The sequence below is a fragment of the Girardinichthys multiradiatus genome, chromosome 9 (genome assembly GCF_021462225.1).
Source record: "Girardinichthys multiradiatus isolate DD_20200921_A chromosome 9, DD_fGirMul_XY1, whole genome shotgun sequence".
In the NCBI taxonomy this organism is placed as follows: Eukaryota; Metazoa; Chordata; class Actinopteri; order Cyprinodontiformes; family Goodeidae; genus Girardinichthys; species Girardinichthys multiradiatus.
This window is the reverse complement of record NC_061802.1, coordinates 34,201,661-34,228,455: the sequence shown is the minus strand read 5'-3', so window position 1 is coordinate 34,228,455 and position 26,795 is coordinate 34,201,661. Positions and strand designations below refer to the sequence as shown.

General features: G+C 41.5%; 3 protein-coding genes across 4 annotated transcripts; 1 reads left to right on the top strand and 2 right to left on the bottom strand.

The window, feature by feature from the left end:
* Positions 1 to 1,796: 1,796 nt before the first annotated feature.
* Positions 1,797 to 8,838, top strand: LOC124873260 (ras-related protein Rab-11B). Its single transcript, XM_047373781.1, has 5 exons — positions 1,797 to 1,949; positions 4,237 to 4,432; positions 4,530 to 4,723; positions 4,813 to 4,893; positions 8,079 to 8,838. The coding sequence occupies exons 1-5, from the start codon at positions 1,910 to 1,912 to the stop codon at positions 8,225 to 8,227; spliced, it is 660 nt and encodes a 219-aa protein (XP_047229737.1). The 5' UTR covers positions 1,797 to 1,909; the 3' UTR covers positions 8,228 to 8,838.
* Positions 8,839 to 11,492: 2,654 nt separating this feature from the next.
* Positions 11,493 to 19,464, bottom strand: marchf2 (membrane-associated ring finger (C3HC4) 2). 2 transcript variants are annotated; one of them, XM_047374343.1, is made up of 5 exons: positions 19,100 to 19,464; positions 15,563 to 15,869; positions 15,238 to 15,442; positions 14,272 to 14,481; positions 11,493 to 14,185 (listed from the first exon to the last, which is right to left on the bottom strand). In XM_047374343.1, the coding sequence occupies exons 2-5, from the start codon at positions 15,742 to 15,744 to the stop codon at positions 14,030 to 14,032; spliced, it is 753 nt and encodes a 250-aa protein (XP_047230299.1). In that variant the 5' UTR covers positions 15,745 to 15,869; positions 19,100 to 19,464; the 3' UTR covers positions 11,493 to 14,029. The 2 variants fall into 2 exon arrangements, with proteins under 2 accessions (XP_047230299.1, XP_047230300.1); XM_047374344.1 differs by having other exon boundaries at positions 15,247 to 15,442; positions 19,100 to 19,462.
* Positions 19,465 to 20,408: 944 nt separating this feature from the next.
* Positions 20,409 to 26,795, bottom strand: LOC124873597 (ras-related protein Rab-11B-like). The gene is made up of 5 exons (XM_047374345.1): positions 26,639 to 26,795; positions 23,812 to 24,007; positions 23,521 to 23,714; positions 21,913 to 21,993; positions 20,409 to 21,834 (listed from the first exon to the last, which is right to left on the bottom strand). The coding sequence occupies exons 1-5, from the start codon at positions 26,676 to 26,678 to the stop codon at positions 21,689 to 21,691; spliced, it is 657 nt and encodes a 218-aa protein (XP_047230301.1). The 5' UTR covers positions 26,679 to 26,795; the 3' UTR covers positions 20,409 to 21,688.

Genomic DNA, 26,795 nt, shown 5'->3' with positions numbered 1-26,795 from the left:
ACAAAAATAATAAACAGTAACTACTTAGATCTAAAAAAGCTGTAATGGTATGATATGATATGATGTCGTAGTATGATAACAGCCTGTTTCTACTTGCACTTAGTGCAGTTAAAGGTTTATACCCACCCAATGACTCATTTTCAGTGAGCAGATCCTGTATGCGCAAACCTTTATCTGCAGCTGTACATTTGTTATTCAGTCATTCTCACATTGTAGGACTTCCAACTGCACTGAGTTTAATCTGCAACAGTGTGCTGTATTTTAGAAGACTGTTTTATTTCTCATTCATATATTTCAGTTCTTTAAACTGCATTTAGATCAATCATATCAGTATGGGGATAAAGGAAAATGTGGTTTTAACTTTACAATTGCAGCAGAACTGAGATGTAAAGCACCTTTATACAAAATGTGTTTATTACTTAAGTAGCTGAGAGTATGTGCAGTGGTGTGAAAAAGTGTTTCCCCCTTCCTGATTTAATATTTTTTTCCATGTCTGTCACACTAATACGTGTTTCAGGCCTTTCTAAGGTCATGCCACAGCATTTCAATAGGATTCAGGTGTGGACTTTGACTAGGCCACTCCAAAGTCTTCATTTTGTTTTTCTTCAGCCATTCAGAGGAGGACTTGCTGGTGTGATTTCAATCATTGTTCTGCTGCAGGACCCAAGTTTGTTTCACATTGAGGTCATGAAAAAATGGCCTGACATTCTCCTTCAGGATGTGTAGGTAGACAGCAGAATTCATGGTTCCATTTATCACAGCAAGTCTTTGAGGTCCTGAAGCAGCAAAACAGCCCCAGACCATCATACTACCACCACCATATTTCACTGCTGGTATCATGTTCTTTTTCTGGAATGTGGTGTTACTTTTACACTAGATGTAATGAGACACACACCTTCAAAAAAGTTAAACTTTTGTGGTTTTTTGTCTTGGAACTTTGCCATGCAGGCCATTTTTGCCCAGGCTTACGGTGGAGACATGAACTAAATCCATTAACTAAACCCTTATTCCACTGGCTGCCTGTAAACTAAACAATAAACTTCCCCCTCTTCCCTGATTCTCATAAGTCTATTATATTTGAAATGGGTTTCACTGGAAGTGGGTCCATAATAAAACTTTGCTTGAGAGAAAAAATTATAGATTTATTTGAACTATGGTTTTCTTTCAAATCTTTTCATGTATTTATTCTTGTGTGTTAGGCTCCGGCCAGAGTTGCCCAGTAAAATCGTCTCCATCACAGTAGGGTTAAAGTATAGAGAAAAGAAAGACATATTTCATTATTTTTTTAGGAGACACATAGAAAAAATGCATGAATGTGCAACATGCGCAATATCCCAACGTAGAATGGGGTTATTTTTGATCCTTCTCCCTTTCCATTGTTCGGTGCACGTCTGGTGTTCTGTGAAAAATTATCTGTATGTCTATCAAATTCACTGTTGGCTGAAGTTTAGAACATATTTTAAAATAGGGAAGAAAGTCCTGATGTTCTCAACACTACAACAATTTTCACTTCAATTCTAAAGTTAGAGTGACATCCTTAAAATACAATTTTTTGTTGTGCGGTATGATTTTAAGAAATGTAATAAACTGTACACAAATAGTTTTATACTACTGCCGACTACAGAAAATGAAATAATTCCTTGTTGTTAAGTAGGATATGGATTTCCAGAAATGACAGTGAACAAGCCTTAATTGCTCCTAAAATACCAGACTGACGGGGATTTTCTGCGTACTTTCTCCAGCTGCTGAAACTGCGTAGCGGTACGTCACGTATTGTTTCTGCTCCTCTTACGCAATATGCGCACTGTCTCCTCCTGTCATCTCGGCGCACCACCACCACCACCCTGGTCAGTGCGGGGACCTATTTTCTCTCACCACCGCTCTCCTTTAGAGCTAATTGAACCACACAATGGGGAACAGAGACGACGAGTATGATTTCTTGTTCAAAGGCAAGTGAAACAGACGAAAATTCGCATTACTTAAAGGCTATTCTTAAAGTTAGCATGCTAGCTACGTTAACGTCGCTGTCAAACATCAGCTAACGGTAGCTAGCCGGGCTGTTTTCGTAGCCCGTTGACTCACTTCCCCCGTTTAATACATCCTTCATATACAGTTACTGTGGGTGTGGCAGTGCCTGTTTTTGTGTTCAGGTGTGACTCTTTGTTCTCCACGCGTTTCATCGAAACAAGAGCGAAATGTTTGGGTGAGGAGTCCTGCGGGCTAGTGGCTGGTAGTCACATAAATAGACCTATAACACACTGGCTGTGTTTAAAAACTTTATTATCATCTATCAAAACTAGACTTCACTTTTAGCTTCACACTGAGTTCTCATTCAGACGTTCACCGTGAATATTTTATATCTGCCTTATCTTGTAAGATCATTTTGATTAAAACAAGAGTTGCTTTGTTGACCCCAGAGGGAGGAAACTCACTCCCTATGAAAGGGAAGAAAGAGGAAACTATTGTTGTTTCTTCTATTGTCAAGTTTCTAATTACCTCTGATCGCAGGTACTTTCCAATCAGCCATTTCTTTGTCTGCCTGATGACTAAAAAGTAATTTCTTTACCAAATGAAGCTGGATCTGATCATACTGGATCACTGAATCCACGTCACTAGATCAATCTTTCATCTGGAACCCCAGTTTGTTGGGGGTGAAGTACCAATATATTATGGTATACTGCACATCCATATATCTTTGTTTATAATAAATTCAGGGTTTAAAAGTAAATCAGGAAGATTGCATTTCATTCAATGCATTATTAATTTAAAGCATTTAAAGGGCCCCAGCTGGTGGACGCTGGTTTGCGGATACTGATGACTCGTCAGGATGACACAGGAACTGAAGTGTTGAGAAAGCGTTGAGTCAGATTTCCAGGAGAGCAGCTCCTTCCTGCCTGATTACCTACAGGGCAGAGTCTGATAACGCTTCCTCAACAGTTAGAGCAGAGTTTTCCTGCGCTTTTACTTTAAAGACGGTCATGGATCCAGTTTTGACATGAGGCAGGATTAGACTTTCACCTCGAGTAAAAACACTATGGTATCATTGCATTAACACAAAAATCTATAACATTGTCTAATTAGTTTTATTTAAAACCACAAGAAATAATCTTAATGTTGTTAAAGTTATTGGAGGTTATCCAAATTTTTTCCCATTTTGATAAATGTTTCAACACACCCAGTCGGTCGTGGCAGATGGCCGCTCAGACTGAGCCTGGTTCTGCTGGAGGTTTCTTCCTTTTAAAGGCGAGTTTCCTTTTCCACTGCCACTACATGCATGCTCGGTATGATCGATTGCTGCACAATGCAAGCAACAGTGTCCTGTCGCTAGATGCTCATCCAGGACGGCTGAAGTCTTAAGACCTGATGCAATCTGCTGGATTTCCAATCTGAATGATAAACTGAACTTGACTGCAATGTTTGATAACTAAGATCATTATTAACGTATGTAGTAGACTTTTAGAATCTCTGTATGATTGGATTGACTTTGGTTTTGTGTTATTTGCTTCGATATAAATAAACTGAATTGAAATCAAAACTAAGAACTTCCATCATTTTCAGTCTATAAACGCATCAGTCAACCACATGTGCTTTGATCCATTAAAATGGATCTTCTTGTAAATCCTTTATTTTCTGTTAGATTTAAAACTGCTACCTCTATCTAAGAGCCTGCAGCACATTTTTTCTCTTATGTGTTACAGCTGGATGAGGCAGGTCAGGAAATTTGTGTCGTCCAGGAAAAGTCTGATAGATGCTCTTTTTGTCTCATTGTCATAACTGTCTGTATTTCCCGTGGCTAGAAATGTTTCCAAACTGTCATATTTTTCAACCTTGTAAGCGAGGGAAACATGTAGTAGCCATTTTTCAGCCAGCTGACCAGCAGTACGCAGCAACAGATGGGAAAGGGGCAACACTGTATTACTCTATGCTCCATACAGCTGAGGAAAACTCCAGCCATTTCCCTGGAATCCCATTAAAAGGACTTTAAACTGAGGGAACAGTATGAAAACGTAACCTTTTAAACTTGGGATACCTTTAGCCTGGTTGATCAGTGCATGTGTGTTTTTTAGTTCTGTGGTTGAACATCACTACATTGCTTTTGTGATCTCGCTTTACATCAAGTAAAACAAATTTAAAAAAAGGTCAGAGTTTTATTGGTATTTCTTTAATCTTAGAAATCCTGATTTACTACAAGATAAGTTCTAACATGTTTTATCTCCGTTTTTATTTTGTTTCCAGTTGTCCTCATTGGAGATTCGGGTGTGGGGAAGAGTAACCTGCTGTCCCGTTTCACCCGGAACGAGTTCAACCTGGAGAGCAAGAGCACCATAGGGGTGGAGTTCGCCACCCGCAGCATCCAGGTGGATGGAAAGACAATAAAAGCTCAGATCTGGGATACAGCCGGACAGGAGCGCTACAGAGCGATCACCTCAGCGTGAGTGTCTCCTGGGTTAGAAATGTTCACAGCACGGCATGTAGAAACTCAAACCCTCAAAGATAAGGCATACTGTTATACCTCCCGGCCTCACCAGGTATTACCGGGGTGCGGTCGGAGCTCTCCTAGTTTACGACATCGCCAAGCACCTGACGTATGAGAACGTGGAGCGCTGGCTGAAGGAGCTGAGGGACCACGCCGACAACAACATTGTCATCATGCTGGTGGGCAACAAGAGCGACCTCCGTCACCTCAGGGCCGTGCCCACCGATGAGGCTCGAGCCTTCGCAGGTAAACCGCACTGAGTTCTGTGGCGGGGTCAGCGTAACTGAGCCATGCTGACATATGTAAAATATATCCTCCTTCTCTCCCTACGTCAGAAAAGAACACCCTGTCATTCATTGAGACGTCAGCGTTGGACTCCACAAATGTCGAAGAGGCGTTCAAGAACATTTTAACAGGTGAGATGAACAATTACTCATTTAATGAAGCTCAGCCAGGCAACATGCTGTAATGGGCTTGTTTAACACTTTGCTGTGACAAACGTTATTAGCAGACTCAAGGTTAAGATATCTTATCATCGACCTGTCTGTGGTGAACAACAAGATGGCGCCGCAGATGGTCGCCTCGGCGTGTTGGTGCGCATTGTTTTGTTTTGTTTTTTGCTTTAAAACGGTCTTCTGTGATGGTACCCGGAGCTCTCTCACCAGAGAAGAACTCATGAACATCAGGGCTACTACACCAGAGGAGTTATTTCCAACATTTCTACCTACTGCTCTGGAATATTTGGACATTCTGGTCAAAGGTTCCGCTCACCTTTGTTCACGCGGTGAAACGCCGGAAGAGAGGGAAACGGGCTGGGGTGCTGGTACGTCTTCACCAGCGTGGACTACGAACACCGTTACCTGGAATATTTCTCTCTAACGTGCGCTCACTTCCCAACAAAATGTAGGAACTACAACTGTTGTTGGGGAAAAACAGGGACTTTTATTCATCGGCAGTTTTGTGCTTCACGGAGACGTGGCTGTGTGGATTAATACCGGACTCTGCGCTGCAGCTGGCAGGATTCCAGCTCTACAGAGCGGACAGAGACACGGAACTCTCCGGCAAAGCGAAAGGTGGAGGAATCTGTTTTTACCTCAACAGTGGTTGGTGCAACGACGTGACAGTGATTCAGCAGCACTGTTCTCCAGACCTGGAATCCTTCATCATAAACTGTAAGCCTTTCTATTCCCCCCGTGAGTTCGTTTCGTTCATCCTGGTCGGTGTTTACATCCCGCCGCAAGCTAACGTGCAGGTCGCACAGCGCATGCTCGCCGACCAGATACTGAGTGTGGAGCGGACCAACCCGGACTCCTTAGTAATCGTCGCTGGTGACTTTAACAAAGGTAATCTCACCCACGAACTTCCCAAATACAGACAGTTTATAAAATGTCCGACCAGAGAGGACAACATTCTGGATCACTGTTACACCACCATCAGAGACGCTTATCACGCCGTCCCACGTGCTTGCACGTGGGACGGCACAATGCAACGCTCTAAAGACAGTGGAGATGGTTGTGAACTTCAGGCAGAACCCAGCCCCACCTGCCCCCATCACCCTCTGTGACTCCACAATTGACACTGTGGAATCTTTCCGCTTCCTGGGAACCATCATCTCCCAGGATCTCAAGTGGGAGCCAAACATCAGCTCCCTCATCAAGAAAGCCCAGCAGAGGATGTTCTTCCTGCGGCAGCTGAAGAAATTCAACCTGCCAAAGACTATGATGGTGCACTTCTACACAGCCATCATTGAGTCCATCCTCACCTCCTCCATCACCATCTGGTACGCCGCTGCTACAGCCAAGGATAAGGGCAGGCTGCAGCGTGTCATTCGGTCTGCTGAGAAGGTGATTGGCTGCAGTCTACTGTCGCTCCAGGAACTGTACACCTCCAGGACCCTGAAGCGGGCAGGGAAGATTCTGGCTGATCCCTCCCACCCCGGTCACAGACTCTTTGAGACTCTCCCCTCTGGCAGGAGGCTGCGGTCCATCCGGACCAAAACCTCACGCCACAAGAACAGTTTTTTCCCATCTGCCACCAGCCTGGTTAACAAAGCCCGGAAACCACACTGACACTCTCCCTTTCCCCCACACCCCCCCTTTTTTTGCTGACAGGACACTTGTAACCTGTAACTATGCGTTACATTAACGCTCAGCTTGGACTCTCTTATACTGGACTCATCTTATACTGCTCTATATTTACTCTCACTCACTTAAAACTGTGCACTTATATTTATATTATATTGTAGATATGTTTGTACTGTTTAACTTGTACTGTATTGCACCGACTACGCCAAAACAAATTCCTTGTATGTCCAAAAACGTACTTGGCAATAAAGCTTTTCTGATTCTGATTCTGATTCTGACCTCTCAAGGCCTTTTTTCCCCCAGGGTCTGTTATTTTGATTCATAACGTATGACGTGCTTTCAGTGGGTGATAGGTCAGGTCCTACAGCAGTGAAGATGACTAAAGCAACAGAAAAACTCCTACAGAGGTGCAGAATATGGTTTGAAAGTCTTCGTCGTCTTCCGCTTATCTAGGACTGGGTCGTGGGGGCAGCAATCTAAGCAGAGATGCCTAGACTCCCCAGACACCACTTCCAGCTCCTCTGGTGGAAGCCTGATGCGTTCTCAGGCCAGTCAAGAGACATAGTCCCTCCAGTGTCCCCTGGACCTCCTCCCAGTGGGACGTGCCTGGAACACCTCCTGGGGGAAGCGTCCATCTGATATAGATGCCCGAGCCACCTCAACTGACTCCTCTCGATGTGGAGGAGCAGCGGCTCTACTTCAAGCTCCTCCTGGACAGCCGAGCTCCTCACTCTATCTCTAAGGGAGTGCCCGGCCACCCAGTGGAAGCTCATTTCAGCGGCTTGTATCCGGGATCTCGTTCTTTCGGTCATGACCCAAAGTTCATGCCTATAGGTGACGGTGGGAACGAAGACGACTAGTAAATCGAGTGCTTCGCGTTTCAGCTCAGCTCTCTCTTCACCACAATGGAGCGGCACAGTGATTGGTTTGAAAGTGGGTTGATTAAATAAGCCAGGCGTGAATGTCTGTGTGTTTCTGTCAGCCATTGTGTTTCGTTAGGCGATGCTGGGCTCACACTGATGTGCTGCTTGTACGGTGATGCAAATGACTTCCCTGCTTTAGTTGTTGTGCTAACAAATCATCCTGCTTATAATGCAGAATAATCCACTGCATAATAACTTAGTTAAAGGATGGTTGTATTTCACAACAACTAATCTCCAGTGTTTTTTTGTCCTGGCTCAGAACTATCAGCTAACTTCATTTCAGTTTCGTCATTTCATGTTGAAGCTGCTGTGAAACATCGAAACTGAAATCACTCCATCAATCTAATCAGCAGACTGATATTAATAAGGGGTGGACATTATTTAATGGTCTTCTTGTTACAGTGATCGCTTTGCATCACAATAGACTTACAAGTAAAGAAAGCAAGATGTTCTAAATTATTGAGATGTACCTGAATGACATACAGGCAGCGGAGTTGTCTTGCTCTTCCATTGATGATGTTTTGTAACTTTATATGTAATCAAGAGCATCACATGTTTAAATGGTTTGAAAAGAAATGTTTTCCCCATCTCCAGAAATTTACCGCATCGTGTCACAGAAGCAGATCGCCGACAGGTCCGCGCACGACGAGTCTCCGGGTAACAACGTAGTAGACATAAGTGTCCCGCCGACAACTGATGGCCAGAGGGGCAACAAACTGCAGTGCTGTCAAAGCTCAGTCTGAAGACACTCGCCCTCCTCTCTACATCCACCCTCCATGACACCACCAGTGCACTTTTGTTTCCCTGTAGCTCCCTACAAAACCAACTCCTTCCTTACTTTATACTTTATACTCTTTCCGTACTCCATTTTTTTTTTTTTTTTTTGTCCCTTTCTCTGAATACGTTTCATTTTATTTTGTTGGAGTACTTTGAAAGTCACTTGTGCTCTTCTATCCCGCCATGAGGGATACATTTCAGACGCCTTGTATGCCCCCTGATCAGTCGACTTGATCATGGAGTCAGAGCGAAGGTCCTGCGAGGCAGGAAAGAGCCAATCGCTGCTGTCTTAATGAAGCTCCTGAAGTTGTTTGAACCGGTCTGTAAAGTAGTGCTGCGAGGTTAGGAAATATGTTTCACTGGTTGCCACTAGATGGTGCTGTGTACATGAACTACATAGAGTTACTCCAGCCGGATGAAGCAGTATTATATGTTTGACAGTCTGCTTCTTACTTCCATCTGTCATCATGCCAAAAATATTCTCACTAAGTATTTATTGAAGAAACTTTAGCTTCATTTGTCATTGTCTTACTTTCAGTTTAAAACCTGTAAATTTACAATAAAACTCTTGACTGAAGCACTTTGTTGGGTTTAATTAATCCCTTCTGAAAAACCTTGTTTTGCTTAGTGTAGATTACAAAGAGTTTAGTGTTTTATTGTTGGACAGATGATGACACAAGCATCCTTCTCACTAAAACAACAGCACTTAGTCAGAGGTTGCTGTTATTTGATGGGGTAAATAGCCCAGTGTTTTTCCTCTCAGTAAGCGCTACTATTTAAAGGTACTTTTTTTTTTTTTTTAGAGAACAAAGCCCATATTATTATAGCAGCTTTAGTAAGCTTATATTTAAGATATAAGATTTTGTTATACAAAGTTTTCTCTTTAAGAAAAACTATTACCAGAATAGACTACCAAAACGTGCATATGAGCAAACTGAACGTAAATCACAATAAAACTACTTCCTGATGATATGAGCAGCTTGTGAATCATGGTAGTTCTTAAAGGCAGGTTAAAATTTGGTAAGTATTGGTCAGCGTGAAACAAAAAGCGGAGATTTCTGCTGTTCAGTCAGAAAGGAAAAAAGAAAAACAATTTAGAGGTCTCTCTCACTGGGCCCGTAAAACATTTAAAAAAAACGTGAACCTACAGTACAGTGCCTTGCAAAAGAATTGTTAAGACTATAGAAAAATATACCAAACAAAACATTTCCTTTAAATAAATCTTATTTTAAAGAACATCAGTAAACATGTCAGTTTTAGAAAACCAAGCACAGCAGACGGGTCAGAGAAATGTTTTGGACAAGTTTAAAGCAGGTTTAGGTTATAAAACAATCTCCCAAGCTCTGAGCATTTCAAACAGCTCTGTTCAATTCATTATCTGAAGATGGAAACAACACAACTGCAGATCTACCAAGGCATGTCCGTCCACCTGAACTGACAGGTTGGGCCAAAAAGAGGCCCAAAGCGACTTTGGAGGAGCAGCAGAAATGCACAGCTCCAGTTGAACAAACAGTAAACTAGACACCTATTACTTTTGCATTTCACAACCTGGCCTTAATGAAAGAATAGGAAGAAAAAAGCCAAAGGAAGTCCCTTTTACCCCTGCTGGGAACATAGCTAACATAATGATAGCTGCACTCTGGTCAGATGAGACCAAAATGTAACTATTTTGCCAATATTTAAAATGTTGCGTGTGCTGCAAACATAGTGGTGGCAGCATCATGCTGTGAGAAAACTTTCCTTTGATAAATACAGCAGTGCTGGTCCGTGTTAACTTCCAAAAACGAATGAGCAAACATTGCACTGTTGATGATCAAAGTTGGTACTGAGAGAGACACACTCTAAAAGACTTGTAGCTGTGGCTGCTGCAGAAAGGGGCTACGCAAAGTCAGGGGGCGGCTGAATTTAAACGCACCCCACAGATTTCAGATTTATGTTTTAAACTTTTTATTTCACACAGATAGTGTAAATAAACACGCACAGTGGTTCACCCCATTCCACTCTAGTCTTTACCCCTCTGCCGACAGTCGTACACATCATCCAAACCATTGCTCCTGTGACAGGCTGACCCAAATCCCATTAGGTGTACTTGCAAATCTGAAATAGTCTAGAGAAAGACTAAATATAAAGGGAACCAAACAGTCAACAAATCCTTTTAAAAGAACGTTTTTTTAAATACAACAAAGAACCTCTATGGAGAAACGAATGCTAAAAGAAGTGTTTAGGGTTGTTATCATTTGTGTTTTTGGTTTTCATTGAGACTCAAGTTTCTTCAGTTTCAGCTGTTGTCTGGCTGTAGTTTTGTCTGTAATGTAAACCTTTTTTTTTTTTACTCTGTCTCCACTGCATGATGCTGGGGGATTGTGGCCTCAGCCAAACAGGTGTGAGATCATTTTGCTCTCTTTCTCTAGAGCGAGACTCTACAACTACCATCTGCCAGACCCTCTGATGCTTCTGTATGCATAGGGTTGGGTCAAAACGTTTTCAATATCTAATAGTTTCTTTACTGATTTTATAAGTATAAAAAAGGTTGAACTCTGCACTGTGCCTCACTGTCTCATAAAATGCCAAGAAAAGGTTGAAGTTTGTGTTTTTAACGTGACGAAATGTGGAAAGGTTACATGGGAATGGATACTTTTACAAGACATTGTATATTTTATTATTAAACAGTTCTGTGATACAGACTAGACATTCTGCTCAGATATTAAGCCATAGTTCTACAAAAACTTGTAGCTTTTCTATAAATACCATTTAATAGGGACATAAAATCCCTTTCTTGTGTGTCAAAATCCGAGTAAATATTTTGGGAACAATACACCTAAGTGATCCGAGACGGTCTAGATTACGGCTTTAAATCCGAAGGGAAATGTTTTCTTCCTTGTGTGATTTTATTTTGTACCTCCTAGCAAGGTCAGACCATCAGCAACAGCAACATATCTGATGCTTTTAATTCATGTTTCTCCAACTAAGCTGCTTACGCAGGAGGACTGGATGAGGAGATGCGGCTGGTTTGGGAGTAAAACTTGAGATTAGCAGTTTGTTTTCCATCGGGATTAGCGAGCACATTGAGCCGGCGACCAAAACAGATGACCCCCTCCTCTCGTACCCCTCTGCCAGGGTTACAGAATGAGATGTAAACAAGCTTATAGAGCACGCTTTTAAATCATAAGATGCCTTAGCTAGCAGCACAACTACATGGTCAGTTAATGATCAAAAGCGACGCTTTCCAGATTTATGCTCACTCAGAATTTATTATTACATTTTAGCAAACAATTCTTGGCTGATTGAAGGTATACCAGGATTCTAAAGACATCCTGTAATGTTTCAGAAAACAACATATTAAAAACAAAGAACTGCAACTCAATGAAATACAAACAATCCTGCCTCTTAAAAAGAAGATGGCAAAAGTGTTAGAAAAACAATTCAAGTGACATTTCCATGTTCATTAACGCACACAACAAAAACATTATTTACAATCTGTTCCTTGGATGACATTTTGGGAGTTAAATACAAAGATCGACAACTGTGCAAAGAGACGATTTTCACGTCTCCATGGCAGTTTTGCATACTTTCAAACACTGTGAACAGACTTTCAACAAGAAAATCAACCCGACAGGTTCGTTTAAGTTCTTGTTGCTCAGCTGACTCCAGTAGCTGCTGGTGTTCACGATGAGCAGGAAATCACAGCGATGATCCAGAGGTAATGAAGAAGCACAGTCTCACGGTGTAAGTTACATGCATTTCTTTTCTTTTAAAAAATAACTTGTGAAAATTGTGATTAAAAAAGCGTTATCTGGGGCAGTGGGAGAGACAAGCAGAAGCTACTGTAAACATCATGGTTTGATAATACTGTCTCGAGGCATAAAAGTTCACATCATGAAATCAAAGAGGAGGGGAAAAAAAGAAAGACATGAACTGTAAACCAGTTCATCTGCCCAATAACAGACCCAGTGCAAACATACATGCTCTCTTCTATAATAATAGCAAACTACACAATCTGATCTAGGGATGGGAAAGAAATTATCTTGAGAAAAATTGAGATTTATTGTGATACAGATAAACTTTTATGGGTGTTTTTGGATTTTAACTTTTGCTGTTTCAATTTTCTTTTGCATCAATAAATATCAAAATACATAAATTGGCTGGAAAATAGCAGTAATAGATGTAACTGAAGCAGCCTATGACAACAGGCCTTATTTGTATTTCTGAGGGTTTAATGTACTTACTGCCTAAATACCGATGAATTTTTCAATACTTTTCATCATCCCTTTTATCATAATCGCATTAAACACTACAAAATATTGTAATAAACTTTCAAGTCGCCCATCACTAGTCTGATCAAAATATAAATCGAGACAGACCCATGCATGTATAAGATGCAATGAACCATTAATCTAAATTAAGTAGTAACGGTTGAAAGTGGGCTGCACGGTGCTCTCCGTGCATACATGTGTTTTCTCTGGGTACTCCCTCATATCATACACATGCAAAATAGGTCAACTCAGCTTATTAAACCAATAATGCATTGTTATTTCTCTCTGCATCGCACTATGATGGATTGGCAACCTGTCCAGGGTGTAACCCGCCTCTCACCTAATGCCCTCTGGGGACCCCCCCCTGCCGGGATAGAGGTAAAAATTATGCATTGAATTCCTACACACATCAGTGTTGAACTCAAAACCTATTGAATGTTTCTGCAAGGTGTAAAATCAGTCAACTGAAAAACTGAAATCTGGTTTTTTTTTTCCTGTCCCTCTAAATAACACCAGCCTGGTCAGTGCTGATGATACTAAAACCTCCATAAAGCCTGCTTCAGATGGAAAACACTAAATCCAGCCAGTCTATAGTGAATTTAAAAAATACACCTAAAACAAAGAAAAACACTAACGTCACTAATTGCGCAGCTTGCATGCATAACTTTGCATGTTAGTCTGTTTGTGTACAGTAAAACCCTCAATTTCCATAGTGGTTTAGGAAGAGGGATGACTGTGTACCATGAGATCGTGCAATAAGAACAGAAGTCAAAACTGCTGCGGTGCAAAATTTGAGTTGCGGGTTAAACTCACACTGCATATCAACATCTGGATTGTGAAGTATAAATCAAAGATCTGAGGTTTCTCAACTGACTTCAGTCACAGTAAAATAAGAGCTCAGGCGGCAAGGAGTTTGACTACAAACTCTTCTACAGTAACTTCCAAAAGTTTTCATACTCCTTTAAATACTGATAAGTTACACAGAGTCACAATCTAGGTGTCTTCTGATGGCAGTTGGTTACACTGGGTTTTATTTTGAGGCATCACAAATTTACACCAAACTTCACCGGAAAAAAATTGTGGGAACCATGTTCCACTTCACATTTGTGGAGGCTTTGTTTCAGCGGTTGTAACATGCCAAAATGCAAAAAACTTCATCCACTGAGAGGTTGTCAAACTGTGGGGGTACAATGAGTAGAAATCACAGCCCTGGGAACTATTTCTGTTAGTAGATCCCCCATCATCCTCACATCCACCATGAGGAGTGAGAGAACATGTATGTTTCTGTACATCTCATGCTCTCTCAGTCTTTTCTTTTTTGCATAAATTTGATCAAACATCCAACTATGAAAAACAGATGGACTCAGTTGAGACGTGCTCATTTCTGAGCCTGCAGAACACATTGGTAAGATGCAAAGTGAAACATTATGCAAAAAAAGAAGAAAGCAACTAAAGAAAGAATGCTTCCATGAAGTCCAGCCAGCAAACATGATGCAAGCTCCCACATGTCTGGTCTCATACTATACTCTCACTGGCAGACTTCTTCAGTTTGTTAGAGAGCAAGGAATGCTGGGAAGAGTTAGACTCCTTCGCTTCGGGGATCAGAAGGCGTACTTTCTGATTTGTTCTTCTCCACTCGGAGTAGAGCTGACAGTGGTAGCGGAAAGATACCTGTAAATGTAAATACGGGTGAGAGAGTTACCAGGGTTACCAGGGTAGGATTTTGCAAAAGAAACTGTGTCAGAAGGCATGTTTACCAGAGTCCAGAGGACATAGATGGTGAAGAGGGCAATAGTGAGTGCTATGAGGCCCACAGCCTGCAGCCAGCTCCCTATGTGGAGGTGGTCCTGAGCTCCCCTCAGGCACAGCCAGCCGGAGATCGCTGCTAGAGGTGTGATGAAGAGGAAGCAAACCATATCGCAGAACAGCGTCCTCTTTTCATTACGAGGGCCGGGGTCCTGCAGCCACTGTGGAGTGGGAGGTGAAAGGACAATGCCAAGAGCGTGAGAAAGAAGGGAACAAGACAGCAAGGAAAGTGAGATCTTAAATTAGGGACAGAAACTCTGATGCAACAACCAAACAAACCAGCAGAAAGGTAGAAATCACAGTGATAAAGTCATAGTGCCCTGCAAAAGTATTCACACCCCTTGAGGCTTTTCTCATCATCTCAACAACCACAAACTCTAGTGTACTTTATTAGGATCCATGATTGACCAACACAAAGTAATCTTTATAAAAAGGAAGAAAATTATATAAATTGGCATACAGAGTATAAACACAATCTGAAAAGTGTGGCATGCATTTGTATTCATTGCCTTCACCTCCAAACATGTAATGCAACCAGCTGTCCTCAGAAGTGAATACCGAAAGCTTCGATCATCTCAGGCACAGCAATTTATCCTCTGAAAATGTAAAGAGGATGGCACAACTGGAAACTTACCAAGATATTGCTGTCCACCTTCACTGACAGGCTGGGCAGAGAGAGCATTAATCAGAGAAGCAGTCAGGAGATCCATAATAACTCTGGAGGAGCTGCAGAGATCCACAGCTCCGCTACGAAACACTACACTTTCCAGACAGATTTGAGCTGAAGTATGTCTAAATGTAAGAAAAACTTCCAAGTCATATGAAAACGTCTGCAAGGCACTGTAGCGGCCCAAGTTAACGAGATTAAAGAAGACGAGAATATAAAGATGGATGCAGACAAGGCTAAGGACATTGACCTTTGTTACCTCTGTGAGAGGCCGGGGTCGACGCTCGATGCTGAACTCTGTGTGACAGAGCTCACAGTAGCTGGTGTTGGACGACGACAGCCACTTCTCCAAGCAGCTCTTATGCACCGTGCCCAGTGTGCCCGTGCAGTCACACGGGGACAGGAGACCCTCACTGCTGCCTCCTTCATGGCAAATACGGCAGATGGGACCATCACTGATGAAAATTAAAACATTCAAAAATAATTCCTTCTCAATCCTTTAGAAGCTGTTTACCCAGACTAATGAATGATTAACATGTTAACATTTCCATATGTGTAACAAGTACAGGTCCTACCTTTGTACGCTTATGGGTTTGAGCACTGAGGACAGCAGCCGTCCATCTAGAGCCGTGACCTGAGTGACGTACAGCGCCTGGCATCCTTCGCCACCCGCTTCCTCCACAATTTTCCAGAGACCCGCCGTGCCGGCACAGTCACACAGGGAGCCAGGCAGGTGGCAGCACCCGTCCGTCGTCATGGTTACAGGGTCCACCGCGGCCAGTACAGGCAGAACCGATGGCGAAGGGTTGTAGGTGACCCGAGGGGACGGCGGGGAAACAATGTGAGGGAACTCCTCCTGCTTTCCACCAGAGAACAATGTCTCTAAAGAGAAGCAGACATGCTGAGAATTAATTTAGTTTGCTTAAATGCTTAATCCAATCTGGATGGAAAACAAGGACTCCTACGCTTTCTGAGTAAGAGGCATCTTTAAATAAAAAAGAGGAGCTAAACTACACAGGAAATAAAAGGACTGTAATACATGACTAAACTTATTCTTCTCAAATGCACCAGACATACAGGTGTAGCTCTAAAAATTAGAATATTGTGAAAATGTTTTAGTTTTTGCTGCTCCACTCAGGAAGTGAAAGTCTTAGATTCATTACATGTAGAGTGAAATATTTCAAGCCTTTAATTCTTGTGATTTTGATGATTAGGGCATACAGATAGTGAGGACCCAAAATTCAGTGTCTCAAAAAATTAGAATATCACATAGAATGAATAATAAAAGGATGTTTTAAACAGAAATGTCAGTCTTCTCAAAACTGTGTTCATTTTAATGCATTCATTACATGGTTGGGGCTCCTTTTTCAATCAACGCAGTGTGGCATGGAGGTCATCAGCCTGTGGTTCTGCTGAGGTGCGATGGAAGCCCAGGTTGCTTTGATGGCAGCCTTCAGGTCATCTGCATTGTTGGTTCTGGTGTCTCTGATCTTTCTATTGACACTACTCCATAGATTCTCTGTGGGGTTCAGGTCAGGCCAGTTTGCAGGTCAGTCGAGCTCAGTAACACCTTGGTCATTGAACCAGCTTTTGGAGCGTCTGTCAGTTTGAACAGGTGCCGGGTCCTGCTGAAGAAATGATATCAGCATCTCCATGAAGCCCATTTGCCCAAAGGAGGCATGAAGTGCTCTTAAACTTCCTGGTAGATGGGTGCGTCGACAGTGGACTTTAGAAAACGCAGTGGACCAACACCAGCAGTTGACCGAGCACCGCAAATCATCACCGACTGTGGAAACTTCATACTGGACTTCAAGCAACAAGGATTCTGGGCCTCTCCACTCTTCCTTCACACTCTGAGATCTTGATTTCCGAATGAAATGCAAACTTTACCTTGATCTGGGAAGACAACGCTTCTGATGTTGTCTCTGGTTCAGGAGGGGCTTGACACGATGAATGCGACGCTTGTAGCCCATGTGTAGGATCTGTCTGTGTGTGGTGGCTCTTGATGTGCCGACTTCAGCCTCAGTCCCCTCCTTGTGAAGCTCCCTCAAAGTCTTGAATGGATTTTGCCAACAAAGAAGGCACTGCCCCTTCCTGAGAATCCTGAAACAAAACCTAGCCCAGGACCTGCTGGCAGCCTCCTGAAGGATTCATCAGATCATGCACATCAGCAGGCGGTAGAGGACTATCAGAGCAAAGACAATACTGACATGTGCAATAACAAATTGAAAAAGCTGCTTGTAAACTTCCTGTACATCTAGTTCCCTCCCAGGAATTAGACATTTTTGTTATGTTGTGCTGTCATCAGTGTTGCTGTTCGTTGCCTGTCCCTGGTTTTCTCTAATATTTGTCTGCACTGGTGTGCCGGACAGCCTAGAAACGTTTTGTTGTACTTGTTGTACAATGAAAAATTAATTCTGATTCTCAAGGCAGGGGTTACCCCTGTTGCACCTTTTGCTATCACATGTTTTCCCCCCACTCAACTTTCCATTCTTATTAACCAGCTCATATTGCGTTACTTTAGAAAGAGCAGAACTATTAAATTTACTGGCTTGTTGTTAAACATTTGTGTGCAGGTCTGTGTATTGAAAGCAAATTAATTGAAAAACGTTCTGTCGAACATTCTTATATTCTTGTGCTTTTTAGGACCAAAATGAACATCGAGTTGTGATTAAAAGAATTTTGATCCCATAATACGTTTGTAGTAAAAACTTATGTGTAAACGAAGGGAAACCGGTGTATTTTTACTCACTGTCCTGAGTCCGTCTGCGGTAAATTATGAATTCATTTCCTGCCTTGTCAGCAGAAACAAATTGCTAAAGAAATGCGTTGTTACCATTTACGGCAAAAACTGCTCATTTGGAAATGGGCCAGTTTTTGTTTTTCAAAGCAGCTGTTAATCCTTTCTAAAGGCCAAAGTGACGTCAGCGGCAGTAAATGGGGATGTTTGGCCCACTGATAACCAGCTGTTTGCCTCCAGATAACCCCCATCACCGCAGACAGGAGGCACAAGGCTGAACCTGCTGTATTTTTTTTTTTTTTTAAGATATTTTTTCGGCACTAGTGGCCTTTATTTATTTTTTTTGACTGTAGGCAGACAGGAAAGAGGGGTAGAAAGAGGTGGAGACCTTCGGCAAATATCGCCAGGTCCGAACCCGCTGTATTTTGGGCAACATTTGTATCTTGTGTGGTAATGTCATAAACAAATGATTATGTCTAAAAGAAATATAAGACATATTCAGAGTGTAGGTTTATGTATCAGTAATGACACATCCTGTGTGAGTCTATGCATTTTCCTGTTAAATCTCTGTGACCAACTCTTTGTTGTGTTGTAATATGAACATAGTGTTTTGCTCTGCAGCAAAGAGGTAAACCACGGCCATTTGTACATCTCAGTGTACCAAACATTACTGTTTGTAAATAGAGGAGAAAAACAACTATTTCTTAGCATATATGAATAGGGTTTAAAAAATGTTGTTAGGCTTGAGGGCCTAAATATTAACATCCTGGTCAGTTGAATAACTAATCTGGTACCTTAGTTCGTGTTATTCATGTAGCCTGAAAACATGGGGCGATGATTAGGACAATCCTTGACCCAGATAAACAAAGAGGTAGCCCCCCTCCTCTACAAAACATAAACAGCTAAAACTCATCAGATACTGTCTGGTTAAACACGAACTGTCGGTAAACACGGGGATTAAACTCGACATGTTTGGCTTTATTCAAGATAGTAAGCAGTAGTGACTAGTAGTGAACGTGAATGGAGAAGCTGGGGGATCATTTCTTTCTGTTCTGGCTCTCAGCAGCTAATGTTGCAGCTGCAGACAGATGTTAGAGCTTTGACACAGACTACTGTCTGGAGGGCAGAAGCGGCGTTATGATCCTGAAAGCACAAATCAGCAGACATGACCTGGTTCATACAGAAATTCCTCCTAATAGCTGATTTATTATTAATAGTTACTTAATAGTTATTAATAGTTTCCTTACGTTTTTTTTTGGGGGGGGGGGGGGGGGGGGGGGTTAAAAACCAGAGGTGTGTTAGCTAGCTGTCAGTGGGCTGCAGCTAGCAGACCTTTAGAGGCTATAATACAGAAAAGCTAACAACTACTCACCTCCCGCTGTCTGCAGTGGTGCTTCAGGGCAGCTTGTATCAGCGCTCCGTAAACCTCGCCTTGTCTCCTCGCTTCATTTTTACTGTAGAAGGGAAGGAACGACCAACAACCATGGGTGCAGCAGCACAGCTAGCTGTCTGCGCCGTGCTAACTGACTAGCATCTCTCTCTCCTGTCAGCTGATAACAGCTCAGGCCAGGCTTCCGCTTTCCTGGGGCTTTAAATACCCACCGAGGCTCCTCGTCATCATCAGCCGTCTGGATCCGCGGTCCGGGCTGGCGTCCACAGCCCGGAGTGATGGTACGTGACAGCGGCGTGTCAAAGGGAGGGGCCCGGCCACATGCTCATCAGAGGAAATAAACAGGGGCAGGGGCTCCAGCTGTCAAAACAATTAACTGCGCCCGTGTACACTTTCGGAGCCATCATGAAAAAGGAAGCTCCTTTATGTCCTCCTACAAGGATCAGGACGTAGGATTCTCAATATTTATTTGCTTAAAGTAAAAAAAATACATATTTTAATGGGGGTATTAACTACATGGTTTTTAGCCCCACAGAAAGTAACACATAATTGTGCCGCTTTCTCTGGAGGGGAAATGACAGCTTGTTTTCAAAATCTGAACATGTTGCCCAGTCTTCTGAAGTAAATAGATTAAAATCAGTTGGATTGGGAGTGTGTGTTAAACATCAATTTTCAGCTCTTACCACAGATACATGAATGGATTTAGGTCTGGACTAGGCCACTCTAACACATTAATATGGTATTGATCTGAACCAATGCATGTTAACCCACATGATGCTGCCACCTTGTTTTAGTGAGTACAGTGTTCTGGGTGTTCCACTACCCGGAATACCGTTATGTTTGACAAAAAGTTCAGTTTTGGTCTTTCCTGGCCAGATTGCTACTTCTGCATTTACTGTGTCTCCTACATGTGGGGAACTGCAAACAGCACTTCTGGCTTTTTTGCAATTCTTCAATAAAGACACCATATCTGTGAAGTTCAGAACAAAGTTGTTCTGCAGTCTCCTACACAAGTTGTTTACTTCTGAATATGCCAGACTGGCTACATTTTGTAGACAGCTACATCTTGTTAAGTTTATTGTTCTGCTGTTCTCTGTTTTAGGATGAAGGGATGAATAGTCCTCTATAAGACGTTCCACACTTGGAATATTGTTTTATAATCTAACCCAGCTCCGAACTTTTCCAGTTTTATCTCTTACCTGTCTGGCGTGTTCTCAAACATCTGAGGCCCTTGCAGAACAGCAGAGAATAAACTGCCCACAGCAGCCTGCAATAACTGCTTACCATTCGGTCCAGTGGTTTACACACTTCTTTTTATTTCAGCATCTCATGAGCCACATAAAAGCAAAATTGCTCACTTCACAGGCCTTTGAGAAAATGTCAACGATCACATTGGATACATTCTACAGAAAAGCTTAATCAAAAAACCAATTCCATCCATTTATTGATATTCAGACTTTTATGTTTTCAGTTCCTTTTTCTCAAATAAGTGTAAAAAGTTAAATGGTTGAAAAAAAAAAAAAATCCTGTTTAAATAATATTTTTGTTGTTGCTGTGATAGAAATGTCCTCAGATTAAACAAATTTTAAATGCAGTCCAGTTTGACATTTAACACATTCAAATGACAGCAAAAGTTGGAAGAAAAACGTTCTCCAGGACAAAAACAGCAATCATGGTCTTTTTGAAGGGTTTGAAATTATCATGGAACATGTTTCGGGTGAAACTGTTGGACATTAGTGCAAAAACTTTGATTTGCAGAAGCCAAAGTTTGATTTTAGCCATATTAAAATGAAGAACAAGAAACAGATGATCAGATTTCACAAACAATCAAGCAGACATAACAACAAATTAGCTTGTCTATGGAGCATTACACTTGTTTTGCAAATAGCCTGGAAAAGCATGAGGATTGCAATAGTTTCCTTTGGTATCTTCGTGCTCTATAATCAACACACATACAGATAGATACGCACACACAATTAAATCACAGCATTTGTTTCTCACCTGCCCACATTAAATCAATCAGTCACAGCCAGTCTTGTCTCTGGCTAATGCTGATTTCATACCAGGATGGACACGGGGCTCAAAGTGGCAAGCAGAAATTTCAGACCACGCAACTCGGAGCAGACCTTTTTTCTCCTCAGCTCCTCCTCTACAGCAGCACAGGGCAGAATCAGGCCAACCACGCAAGAGATAAAAAGTTTCCACTGAGGAAAACTGTGTCATGAGTCTTTATGCAGACCAGGAAGAGGTGGCTAGCAGAAAGAGCTTGGAGCACTGATAAGCAGACCTGTAGATCCCTCACCAGTCCCTAGGCAGAAGCGGGTCAATAGGATCATCATCTTGTGAATTAGAAAGAGACTGTAGTCTACTACAGGTTTAACCTGCTTCAAAGCGCCTTTCACCTGGCTACAGCAAGGCTCTGAATTTAAAAAGGAAAATCAATAGAAAAACAGCAAAAATAAAAATGGTGACATCCCAGCTTTTTGAAAACGCGAGAACGTAATGAGAGCTGCAGGACAGTTGAAGTGAATGAGAAAGGGAAACAGAAGAGACTAACAGAACACGTAAAGGTCACGGGCTTTGACAGCAGGGGAGTTTGTTGCCCCTTTGCCCATCCATGGTTGGGGGGACGCTGATGTCCACGACATTGTTTCCTGGAGAGTCGTCATGGGCAGATCTGTCTGATATTTGCCTCTGAGATACGATCCGGTAGATTTCTGTGGGAAAACAACAAGGATTGGAGACGGTGAGATGGTTCGTATCAAGCAGAATCCTTTGTGAATTCCTTTTCCCACCTGTGAGAATGTTCTTGAATGCTTCCTCTACATTAGTGGAGTCCAGTGCTGACGTTTCAATAAAGGACAGAGTATTCTTTTCTGAAAATGAGACAAAACAAATGAAAACATGTTTTGTTAAAGCTTTTAATGTATTTTAACTCAGCGGTTTAAAACAGGGAAGAATGGGATGGATGGTTGATGGAGGGATGGACAGAGGGACGGCTGATAGAGAGACAGATAAATGGATGGATAGACAACAGGGACATTGATGGATGGCTGGACAGATGATGAAGTGATGGACAAGTGGATGCAGTTACTAAATAGACAAGCAGACGGAAGTGTGGAGAGACAATTATACTTGTATTGGATGTATGAATAGAGGGACAATTGATGGATGGACGGAAGAATAAAAGGACAGATGGACAGTAAGTTGTTGGATGGAAAAGTGTAAGGATGGACAAATAGAAGACAATAAATAGACAAAAGGGTGAACAGTTAATGGGTGGACTATGGCTGCGGTGAACCGTTGAAGTCATTGATAATGTCTACTAAAAAAAATCCATCGTCTACATTTTTTTATTCCCCTCATCGTTTATAAGATTTCATCTTTTTCTTTTCTTTTGTGTGCAGTGAGTACATCCATGTGTCTGTATCTTTAAGAAAGCAGAGTTAGGATCAAAACAACCATGGCAGATAGGGCATTTAATTACTCCCCAATGAGCTGGGTTCTAAATGTTTTTCAACTTTTTAAAAGGCTGAAGTGGTCTACAGTATGAAGAAAGCACAAAAGTTAAGGAAGATTTAAGAAAGGATAAATGAAGGTTTGGATGCTCTGGACGTTTTATTATAAACTGGAGCAGCAGAGCTCAGGAGCAGCAGCAGAGACCGACCCAGAGCTGCCGGTTCAGTCTCTGCAGTTAAGTTACTTTTTTTAAAACGTTTGTGTAAATGTTTTAAATGTTCTTTGAAGTTTGACAGGTTGTCTGTCTGCTAAGTTTTCCTATTTTTCCTGCACGTTTGACCTGTGTCTGTGTATATTAATGTTCAAATTTTAAGCAGAAGCCCAAATTAATTGTATTTCATCCTGTTTCAATCGCATTTAATTGTGCTGATAATGTGAACATCTAAATCAATCAAATTTGAGATAAACTCCTAAATAAAACAAGTTTATTAACAGTTGCTTCAGAGTAACTAGAACTGCAGTCTCAGTTATTGCAGTTTAACTAAAGTTTTAATACAAACAGAATATTTTCCCTAATTTTACCTCTGCTTGTTTATTTTCAGCTCAGTCTCATTGTATTTGACGTTCTCAAAAATTCTATTTGTAAATACATTAATAGTAAGAGCTTAATTTCATTTATTTTTTAAATGCTGAAGGTGACACTTTATACATATAAGTCAAATAAATTAAATAGGTTTTGGAAGCAAAATAATAAATGAATGAATGAATATAATAACTCTGTTCTAGCGGATTTGCAACAGGTGCAGGGCGTGTTACTGCAGTCAGCCATGAATGAATGAAATGGGACAAAGCTAGTTGCCCCCGCTAGGGTTCTGTTCTCCTTGCTGCCTCTTTAGTCTTTAAACTCAGCAAAGCCTGTAATAATAATCAAGTGAACAATGTACCTGCGAAGGCTCGAGCCTCATCGGTGGGCACGGCCCTGAGGTGGCGGAGGTCGCTCTTGTTCCCCACCAGCATGATGACGATGTTGTTGTCGGCGTGGTCCCTCAGCTCCTTCAGCCAGCGCTCCATGTTCTCATACGTCAGGTGCTTGGCGATGTCGTAAACCAGGAGAGCTCCGACCGCACCCCGGTAATACCTGGTGAGGCCGGGAGGTATAACAGTATGCCTTATCTTTGAGGGTTTGAGTTTCTACATGCCGTGCTGTGAACATTTCTAACCCAGGAGACACTCACGCTGAGGTGATCGCTCTGTAGCGCTCCTGTCCGGCTGTGTCCCAGATCTGAGCTTTTATTGTCTTTCCATCCACCTGGATGCTGCGGGTGGCGAACTCCACCCCTATGGTGCTCTTGCTCTCCAGGTTGAACTCGTTCCGGGTGAAACGGGACAGCAGGTTACTCTTCCCCACACCCGAATCTCCGATTAGAACGACTAAAAACCAAGTGGGCAAAAACACCAAAATAAGCTATACGTTGACGTCACACATACAGCTGAGTCTGTTGTGGGAGGCTGTAGGCACATGCTGGTTAAAATTCAACCCCACCCAGGTGAGTGTTGCTATAAAATGTAATGACAGCCTGAGATTTATCTCATGGACCTGCATTTATCACAGTAGTTTAAATTAGCTCCGCATTCAGAAGCTGTAAAACTAACATGCTGCGTGCTTAGATGCACCAATTAACTGACCAGAGGTCAGAATCAGTATATTTTTCTTCTAGAGGTTCTGATCTGTGACCAGAACATCAAGTACTAAAAAACCAGAGTTTTTTCTCTACTCATTAAATGCTTCAAAACTAAGATTTCCTTTCTTTTTGGTCTATAAACACATCAACTAACAGCATGTACAAAATAAACAGGGATGAACTCGTAATTCCTTTCTTGTTGGTTGGTTTCAAAAGGTACAACCTCTATCAAAGAACCTGCAGAACAATTTCCTATTTTCTTGTGTCATTTCCTGTTTTTTTTTTTGATTGTGAGAATGTAAATACATGCGGCGATTATTTTTAAATTGTGACTTTGAGTCAGTCTGTTAATCTGCTGGCTTTTTAAAAAATACAAAATGACACAGGAATGACTGTTAGCTCAAAATGACACACATAAGATAAAAAAATAAATAAATAGAGGAAGTAGTTTTAAATCAAACAAGCAAAAAAAATTTAAAATTAAGGAACAACGATATTGACAGGAATTATCCTGGTTAATGCTTCTGCCCGTAAACAATCTTTGACTATTAACAATCTCAAACAAGTGCTTCAAAGAACTTGCTCTTTCACTCACTGAGAACAGATGCAGTTCTTAGTTTTGATGTAGTTACTGAATAAACACCAACAAGAAGAAACAGATTTTCCAGTATTTGGGCCTCTGAAAACCAAACAAACCCAATAGGAGGTAAATCTGGCCATTCCAATATCTGGCCAACTGGCTGCTGCATCTCTGATTGTAAACACTGTTGTGAAAATATTTAAGTAGTGTTTCTAAGCAGGATTTTTCTTGATTCTGGTAATGCTGCTCTTTAGTTTTGGGTTTTAAATATACAGTTGAAACCAGATATATAAATACGATGTATTAAAAAAAAACAACAACACTTTTTCCCCTCACATTAAATATGACTAAACCCTCTTTTTTAGGGTCAGTTAGGGTTACCAAAGCAATTTTTGTTTGCTAAATGCCGAAATCTTTTAAGATTTTTTTATTGCTTCAAATTCAAAAGTTTAAATATGTTATCTTATGTCCTTCAAATCGTATGACTTGGGTCAAATGTTTTTGGATTTTGGCCCATTTCTCCTGACAGAACATGTGTAACTAAGTCAAGTTTAACTTCCTTTATCACACACACATTTGCAATGGGACAGAGATCAGGGCTTTGTAATGGCCACTCCAAAACATTCACTTTGTTGTACTTAACACACTTACTGAGGAAATGGCAGTATGCTTAGGGTCATGGTCCATTTGGAAGACCATTTTGTGCCTAAACTTTGACTTAACCACTGATATCTTGAGATGTTGATACATTTTCACATAATCCCTTCTATTTTGTGAAGTGCACCAGTTCCTCCTGCAGCAAGAATACCAACATAACATAATGCTGCCACCCCTGTACTTCACTGTTATGTATTCTTAATGCAACAATGGTCATTATACCCAAACACTTCCATTTTAATTTGATCAGACCATAGTACATATTAGGCATCTGGAAATGGTACCGAAGGACGAAACAGATTTCTGGAGGTCCACAATTCTCTTCCTGAAATCCTGCCTGATTTCTTCTGAAGCTCCCATTAGGTCATCCAGGGAAGCAGTATGTTTGAGGTGTTGCCTTAAACTACATTTACATATGGGCCTCCCTTAACATTATCAGAAGCTCACAAATCCATGCCATCCTCACCCAGTCCTTCACAGTGGTTTTAAGGTAAAGGAATCTGAGTGTATGTAAAAATCTGAGTTTAAATACAGTAATAAAACCCTATTTCTCTCATTTTTCTGGTATCTTGCAATTAGAAAAAATATAAACCTAACTGACCTGAAAAGGGAAACTTTCAATGTGTTTCAATGTCAGAGAGATAAAAGGTAATGTTTCTTTTCATAGTGTGTGTAAATATCCAGCTTAGACTGTACATATTAAATAGGTACATGATGCGAAAACTTCGTAAATAGAGACTCTGATTGGTTAATAAGGCTAATTAAAGCTGTTAAACGTCAACTAGAAACAATATTCTTAACATGATGATCGAAGTTAAGTGTTTTAAATGTTTAAAAGATAGAAACAGCTAACCTGTTAGCAAACAGCTTTTCACAAAGCCAATTATGACCAAACATTAGCCAACATTTGAGCTCCTTATCTGAAACTATTGTTTACACTACACCCAAACGCTGTATTGATCACGATTATGTGATTTCCACCAGAACAGAATCTCTCTGCTCTCTTTTCTTTTGTCACTTTCTGTCTTAAAGCTAACTTTAGCATCTCTGCAGCTGACTTCCTCCCAGTCTACAAACACCCCGGAATCACTATAAACAACGGACCTCCCGCTGTCATTAGCCCACTTTCCAAAAACTAATTACCTTTAAACAAATAGTCGTATTCATCATCTCGCGTTCCCATGTCCGAAGAATATTTTTCAACTTTGTAATTTCCAACAACACCGGGTAGCTAGCAAGCTGACACCGCCCTCAAAGCAAGCTAAAGGCACGTGAGTTTGGAATCTTTAACTTTGACCAA